The sequence below is a fragment of the Dipteris shenzhenensis genome, chromosome 16, assembly GCF_047967505.1.
Source record: "Dipteris shenzhenensis isolate YYH24624 ecotype China chromosome 16, Dip_SZ_1.0, whole genome shotgun sequence".
NCBI classification, from domain to species: domain Eukaryota; kingdom Viridiplantae; phylum Streptophyta; class Polypodiopsida; order Gleicheniales; family Dipteridaceae; genus Dipteris; species Dipteris shenzhenensis.
This window is the reverse complement of record NC_141611.1, coordinates 39,334,590-39,343,087: the sequence shown is the minus strand read 5'-3', so window position 1 is coordinate 39,343,087 and position 8,498 is coordinate 39,334,590. Positions and strand designations below refer to the sequence as shown.

The 8,498-nt window shown below is 43.8% G+C and overlaps 1 protein-coding gene across 1 annotated transcript; it reads right to left on the bottom strand.

Annotated features, from left to right (window-relative positions):
* Positions 1-5,237: 5,237 nt before the first annotated feature.
* On the bottom strand, positions 5,238-7,010 carry LOC147892937 (3,9-dihydroxypterocarpan 6A-monooxygenase-like). Its single transcript, XM_087387593.1, has 2 exons — positions 5,998-7,010; positions 5,238-5,922 (listed from the first exon to the last, which is right to left on the bottom strand). The coding sequence occupies exons 1-2, from the start codon at positions 6,967-6,969 to the stop codon at positions 5,302-5,304; spliced, it is 1,593 nt and encodes a 530-aa protein (XP_087243719.1). The 5' UTR covers positions 6,970-7,010; the 3' UTR covers positions 5,238-5,301.
* Between the last annotated feature and the right edge of the window lie 1,488 nt (positions 7,011-8,498).

Genomic DNA, 8,498 nt, shown 5'->3' with positions numbered 1-8,498 from the left:
TTACGTGCAAATAGACGAGCTTTTAGACATGCATTTAGACGTGCCCGTAATTCCTCTACTAAAGCAATGCCTATAGATGTGCCCGCTATTTTGCGCGTCTACCAAGCGCGTCTATAGTTGCTTTGTGGTGTTGTGTAATCATTCAAAAGTACACACTGTGAGATTCTCCTCAACCCAAGGACACACCTAATATGCATGGGTTAACAGGCCTCTAATGTTGTGCTAAAGTGATGCATACCTATTTGAGGGCACGTTCCATAACTTTTTTTTTATTTGTTGAAAACCAAAATTGATTGAAATTTTGGAATCTAAACTATTGGGACTAGTGCATGGTGGTCCCAAAACATTGATCGTTGTTGGTATTGGTATCTAGATTCACCCTAAAATGGAAGAAGTTGGAAAAGAGCAATTTACGCATGTGCAAAGATATTTTAATAAATCGAACACTATTTACAATTTTGAATTCTTTATTTTTCCATCCAGTTGCTTACTATATGGCTCATAAGCATGCCAAAGGTTATTGGATTTAATAATACACAGCATCAAATCGAATAGCATGCCCTTTGCCCTATTTGTGTTTTCAAGCATTTTAGGCCACATTGCACTTGTTTGGGATATCCAAAACTACTGATATGTATAGTCGGAGGGGGAAAATCAATTGCTAAAATTGTGCTACTCTCACGAATGTCAAATTTCCACACCTCCCACCCATCAAATCTTGGAAGATTAAGTACCTGCAACCTACCCCCATCCTCCAAATGCCCTGCAATCTGCATGTACCTCGATGTGAACCTTGCATAGACTTTGTTTTGCTATTGTCTTCTTTCAAGTAAGTTGTTTTCTTTTCTTTGCTTGCCTCACCAGCTAGCTTCTCTGGGTGTATTCTGGACTGATCGTGGCCATGGTGTCGATGGCAACATACAGCTCACCATGGCTTGCAAGAGAAGTAGCTAGAGGCTGTAAGACAAGAAAGCTAAAAAGCCAGGTCAAGGCATAAGGAACAAAGTGCGGGTTAAGGAAAGCACTGGCACAGTATTGAATCGGCAACCGAAGACACTTTTGCAACCTCTACAAAGGGAGAAACAACGAGAAAAAGATGACTCCTTGCAGAGCAGTCGCAAGAAGCAGTTGTAGATGCATGCATTTGATCATTGCCATTGGAGCAAAGAACACGAGCTGTGGTGTCACGATTGGTGGGAGCATTGAAGGCAGCAACATCAAGCCATTTAACTAATTACCAGTCTCGAGTCTTCACAAACTTTAGCATGCACCCTAAAGCTCGTAGAGTAACAACCCTTCCAACACCTTGGGAGATGCATGCCCAAGAGGCGATGCTCTCTAACCTAAGAAATGGCATACATAAAATGAAAGAGGTGCATAGCTTAGATCAAAGAGAGCGACATTAGCTATGTTGGTGTCCTCTGAAACAAAGGAGAAATGGCTTGGGTGCACAATGTCAAAGATGTTGTCAATAAGAAGGACCAACGTGGCTCTAGCGGTTGAACGTAGAGCAGAAGCAATGCACAATCATCTCAATCCTAGAAGTCTATGGGCTTCAACAAAATGCAAGAAAAGGAGAGAGAGCCCAAGTGTGGAAGTCATAATTACTTCAGTGATGATGTTTTGGCATGAACATATGAGAGATTCTCCAAATAAAAAGTACATCTGTAAGAAGCGGACGGGATGTGAGGTGTTTGAGGGCACAGAGAGAGTTGAGGGAGAGAGACGGCTGAGTGGAGAGGAGAGGTTGAGTGGAGGGGAGAGGCTGAGTGAGGGAGGGTAGAGGGAAGCTGAGCCTTGCACGATAGGAAAAAACTAAATTTGGTAGAGCTTGCACCTAGACATTCGAAGTCCTCCACATGCTCCATTTTTTAGTGCAGTGAGTGGAGTGGGAGCGCAGTGAGGCGAGGGGGAGGAGGCAGCAAGTGGAGGGAGGGAGAGGCTAGAAAGGGGGGGAGGGAGAGAGCAGGATTGAGAGGGAGAGGCGTGGAAGCTAAGAGGGAGAGATTCGAAGGGGAAGGAGGGAGGGAGTGGAGGGAGGGAGCGGGGCTGAGAGCCATCGTTGGAGGGAGTAGCAGGGCATAGGCATTGATGGAGCAGACTTAGGTTACTCAGCCATTAATCAAGAATTGAGGGGTGCAAGCTTAGGTTAATGCATGAACATAAAGCAAGGTTGATAAAATAATTAATTAATAGGAAAGAGTCAAGGAGCAAATAATAGGAGCCACTCCCTTATATATAAAGTATATTTTTATTTATTTATTTATCTCTTAAGGAGAGGTTTGGGGGAGGACGATTCGGAAATTCTCCATCCTTAGATTAAATTCAAACATTATGGGCCATTGGATCGTTGGATTTAGAGAGGACAATTAGGGAATTCTCCATCCTTAGATTAGAATGGAATCTTATGGGCCATTGGATAGTTGGATTTAGAGATTGACTACTTAGATTAGAATGGAACATTTTGGGACATTGGGTCATTGGATTTAGAGATTGAATATTGCACATTAGATCTAAGAATTTGAGATTCAAGAAGTTACGAGTGACATGTGTCCATTCGTAATGGCCAAAAGCGGCAACGCTTCAATTCTTATGCATGGAGGTCATAGAAACATTGCGCAAGCCACCCATGCCAGTGGTTTGGCCAATTAACGCATTCTGTCTGATTGATGGAGTAAAAATGCTTCTACGGTTTAAGGGAATTGTTCCGCACCCTGAATTTCTATGTGTTTTGTCTACAACACAGTCCATCGAACTAGTTCGCGCTATGGATTTCTGTGTGTTTTGTGTATTGCACAGCCCATGGATTCAATGTATATGTGGGTTCTACACTGCCGAAGTTCTGCTAGCAATGGAGTATATTTGAGCATGATTGGCTTAATGTACAGGGATCAATTGAAAAATGTATTGGTGGTGAAGGGCGAATATATATAATACTTTTAAGCACCACAAATTCTACCAGTGATGGAATATAATTGAACATCATTGGCATAATGTATGAGGATATGTCTAAGAACATATTGGTGGTGGAGGGCTTTTTCCTTGGCTTTTTCCTAGGCTGCAGAGGGTAATTGAACATTGCCATTGCCAATGGAGGACTTTGGCCCTCCCCTTATCCTACACAGTAGTGGCTGGTTTTTTTAATCTTATTTTTTAGCCTAGAGGTCTCAGAGGAATCCTTGGTATAAGCATTGCTTCTGGAGGCATCTTGTGCAAAGCTACTGGACATTGTTGTGAGGCCATGGCCAAATTTTCGGCATTCAAAACAAGCACTTGCAAATAGACCCCACTTAAGCTTATAAAAAGCACTGCCCATTTCAACATTATTCACAGTGATAGTAAGATTCCGGCGTGAGGACATCCAGGTCCCATAAGATGCAAATTTTATTAGAATTCCCATGTTGTCGGGGTGGACACACTGCCTTATCCAACGAGGCTGCAATCTTTGGCAACAGCTTTTCCAGACATTAAGGAAAATCCACAAACTCTACCCGAACTAGGCAGCGATGCCAAATTAGGGATGGATGATCTCATCTACGAGACAAAGACAAAACATGCACCATCTACTGTCCATAATAGAGAAGAGAATGCTCCAGAAGCATTTGCTTATGTTATCATCTGTCATAACTACTTCGAAGAACCCCTTGGCTGCAAGCATCCTCCCAAAATTCACATCAGCCACCCTACGTTTGCTGCAACAGGCATCCGACTTGGGGGAAAATATAAGAACTGCATTTTTGTATATTCCCTAATCAGATCCCAATCTCCTTAGATTAAAATCAAACATTATGGGCCGTCAGATCGTTGGATTTAGAGAGGACAATTAGGGAATTCTCCATCCTTAGATTAGAATGGAATCTTATGGGCCATTGGATTGTTGGATTTAGAGATTGAATACTTAGATTAGAATGGAACATTTTGGGACATTGGATCATTGGATTTAGAGATTGAATATTGTACATTAGATCTAAGAATTTGAGATTCAAGAAGTTCCGAGTGACATGTGTCCATTCGTAATGGCCAACAGCGGCAACGCTTCAATTCTTATGCGTGGAGGTTGTAGAAACATTGCGCAAGCCACCCATGCCAGTGGTTTGGCCAATTAATGCATTCTGTCTGATTGATGGAGTAAAAATGCTTCTAAGGTTTAAGGGAATTGTTCCGCACCCTGAATTTCCATGTGTTTTGTCTACAACACAGTCCACAGAGAACTAGTTCGCACTGTGGATTTCTGTGTGTTTTGTGTATTGCACAGCCCACGGATTCGATGTATATGTGGGTTCTATGCTGCCGAAGTTCTACTAGCAATGGAGTATATTTGATTGGCTTAATGTACAGGGATCAGTTGAAAAACGTATTGGTGGTGAAGGGCGAATATATATAATACTTTTAAGCACCACAAATTCTACCAGTGATGGAATATAATTGAACATGATTGGCATAATGTATGAGGATCAGTCCCAGAACGTATTGGTGGTGGAGGGCTAAAATATAATACGATCAAGCGCGACGATTCTATCGAAAGGACAACGTGCATAGTATCTTGGGTTGGGATCATGCGGGGGAGGAGAATGCAAATTAGTGGCGATGGGTCGAGGAACACCAAGGGTGCCGACCAGAGTGTTGGAACTGTAAAAAGAAACCTTTGCGAGGCTATATAACGGAAAGCTCATGACAAAACCGTTGTTGTAGTGAAGCATTTCCATACCACCATCTATTTCCAACGTTAAGGTCAGTTTTGAGCATACATCCCCCACTTTGTCTTCGGAACATGACGAAGCTCTTAGCATACTGAAAGCAGAGAGAAGATGCTACTGGTTTATGACAAGTTGGCGAATGGTAGTTTGGGTGATGTTCTCTTCAATGGTCGAATGCTTGATTTAAAAAAACACTTTAATATCTTCCTATGGGTAGCAGTGCCCTTACACTTCCTTCACAAAGAGGGAGAGGTCTCGTAGTGCAAATATGTGAGACCATGAAACACGATTCTAGAGATGATACTCGACGACAAGCGACATGAGGAAAAAATTACAAGCATTATACTTTTGTGGTCGGGAGTGCAACGCTGGCTATAATGATCACACTGCATGGCACACGCAAACCTTCCTTATCTTTAATATTGTGTGGCTTGCCATGGGTTACACACTAGGGGTTACACACTAGTGTGTATATAGATAGATAGAATGATAAATAAATAGATAGATAGAGTGAGTTATAATGGCAATAATGTCATGTTTTCCTTAAACCTCAACTTCGAGTTTTCTTGTCAATACACAATGTTCCCATGGCTTGTTACAAAGCTTATGGAGATATTGCGGCATAAAGATGTGCAGGCAACCTGGGCGTCGACCTTGCCTTGAGCGGCTGCGCCATCCCAACCGTGAGGCCAGGCTTCTCCTTCATCTCCACGCTATCGATCAGTGACCACTCGAACCCTTGCACTAGATTGCTTAGCGTCAGATGCACCATGTGCATTCCCAACAGCCACCCCGGACACCCCCTCCGTCCTGACCCGAACGGCAGTAACTCAAAATGCCCACGAACTTCTCTATTGCTTGCGTCAAATCTCTCCGGCCAGAACTCCAGTGGTTTCTCCCACACACTCGGGTCAGTGCCTATCGCCCATGCGTTCACGTACGCTACTGTTTTGGCCGGAATATTAAAGCCAGCCACCACGCACGGCTTCGTCGATTGATGAGGTGCAATTAACGGCGCAGGTCGGTGCAATCTCATCGTCTCTTTGACCACTGCTCGCAGGTAAGGCAACTGAGCGATGTCGGACTCTTGAACGAGCCGCTGGTTTCCCACTACAGATTCTATTTCATCTTGGAGCTTCTTCATGACTCTTGGGTTTCTCAACAGCTCTGCCATTGCCCACTCAATGCTCACGGAGGCTGTGTCTGTTCCACCGGCATACATATCCTGAGGACACAAGGCATGCGTTAGCGAGCGGCAGTTTTGAATGTCTAAACAAAAATTGGAATTTGATCATAGTACCGTCAAGACCGCCTTGATATTGTCATCTGTAATCGGCAAGTCTCGCTGGCTCTTCTCGTCTGAGAAAGATAGAAGAACGTCCAACAGGTCCTTATTAGGACGATGAGACTCCTTGATCCTCGACTCCCGGCGATCATCAATGATTTTTTCGAACGCGGTGCTTAAAGTTTTTCTGACAATCTTCGAACGCCTTACGTAGCCTTGCAAGTCCATCCACTGCAAGTATGGGATGAAGTCCCCAATATTGAACGCGCCAAGAAGAACAATTATTTCTGACATCAGCTCAACAATGTTTCTGGAGGCATCTTCCGACCCGCTCATCAGCGCAGAGAATGTTTTCCCGAGGGTCATCCTGGAGATGATGTTACTAGTTACAGATGATACCCTTGGACGTAGCGTTATTGCCCCGGCTGTTCTGCTGTCTTTCCAAATAGATCGGATCATGGCAGAAACTTCCTCTTGTCTTATAGGCTTGAAAGCTTCGAGCCTCTGTTTACTGAAGAGGTCCGTAACACAAAGTTGGCGAACCAGGCGCCAGTAAGGGCCGGAAGGAGCCAAACCGACGTCTGAGCGATCGAACATGATGTAAACAGCCGCCGCAGTTCGCATTCGAGAAGCAAATGCGAGGTCATTCGTTTGTAGAATTTCTCTGGCCAAGTCCGGTGTGTGTACGACGATAACAGGGACGGAACCAAAGCCGAGCCCTAACAACGGACCATAAACTTTGGAGAGTCTATGGAGCGAGCGGTGTGGCAGTTCTCCGAGCAAGTGCAAGTGGCCAAGGATGGGCAAGGAGGGAGGGCCGGGTGGGAAAGTGGAGGCATGTTTGCGCCACTTCGTGAACAAGAGAAAGGAAGCAATGAGGCAGACCATGAAGGAAGGGACGAAAAGCAGCAAAGAAAGTGAGCTAACCGGAAAGGGGAAGCGTGCAAGCATCTCTGCGATCATTTTGCACCACCCCATGATCATCATCTTGCAGCAGAGAAACAAGGAATCAATGATTCTCACACGATCTTGATGAGAAACAAGGAATCAATGATTCTCCTTCCTAAGTTTTTGGTGCCCTTCTTTGGCTAATTTCCTCTGCAATATATAGCTTCTTTGGTCGGCACGTCCAGTCATGCACCGTGCCTTGGAAATTCGAGGACGGAAATTCAAGAAGAGCCCCTCCTCTTCTTGCAATCTAAAGTGACTATTCTCATTGTCGGTTCTCTTGCATTCTCTTCGGCACCCAAATGTGTATGCCACAATAGAGTGAAATATCACCAAAAATCAAAGCTCAAAGCATCAAAAGATGCATCTGACTCATGTACTGCATATACTATGCATCCATATGAGCAAATCTGGCCCAAAAGAAAATGCCAATAAGTGCCAAATGACTCAAGCATAAACACCGTCCACTGGCATATGCATCAATAATATCTCATCCAAGAGAGCATAGCACTATCAGTGCATCACTTGCAATGTGTCAAAGCTGTCCCTCAGCATAAAATAGCATCCATGTGCAAAGCGTCCATATAAAATAGCATCCCACAAGGCAATTTGGGCCTATCAGTGCATCCAATAAGGACCGTAATGCATCCAAATGGCCTATAAATCATCCACTGCAACCCAATGCACACCACGAATGAGCGCACACTGCTCAAACTGCAACCAGAGTGATCTGCATAAGGTATGCTCAAGAAATCATAGTCCCATGATAATGACCGCTACTGAAAATAGAACCTGAGATGCCTCAAAACATGGGCGCCATTGCATAATCGGAATCAGCAAGAAAATCTGCAAATATCTCTCTTCTGCTACTCCAAAATCCCAACCGATGAGTGAGAAATGGGAGTCAACACTTATCCACTGCCATGTGGCATAAATCTAAGGTTTCAAAACCTTAGAATGAAAAATGCATAATAGAGAGACGAAATTGATTACACAGAGATCTATAACTCTCAAAATCCTCCACCGAATCATGCAAGAACTAATAGGTAGGGATTTTTGGGCGTCTGGAACGCAATGGGACAGATGGTTTTGGAAACCGTGGTCTCAATCACTGGGTCCAACACACGGACTGAAAAACGTTTTTGGAAACAGAGCTATTTGTAAACTCCACTGGAGTGTGAATGATGAGTAACATAGAGGTTTTAGGATCTCCTGAGTCTACAGGAACTGATAGATATGCAAATGGTTGCTCCAAACTTGAGTTCCAACACCCGGGCAAAAAACGCAGAAACTGACACAGTGAGTCAGAAATCCAATGAAATGATCCCAGATTCAAGAATGAAGGTGTTTCCAGGCTCCTAAAGTAATGTGGACACCAAAAGCAAGCAATAGTTGCCTCTACAAGTCAATACGGAGTCTCTGTCATCGAACAGAACAGGGAAAAGCTCAAAAAACGACTTTTTCTTTGAAAACCTCGGGGGGGTCACTCATCATATGTAACCCTATCACGTGAGTTCAACAAAAGGATTTTTTTAATATCTAAAATTTACAGAAATAAATATACATAA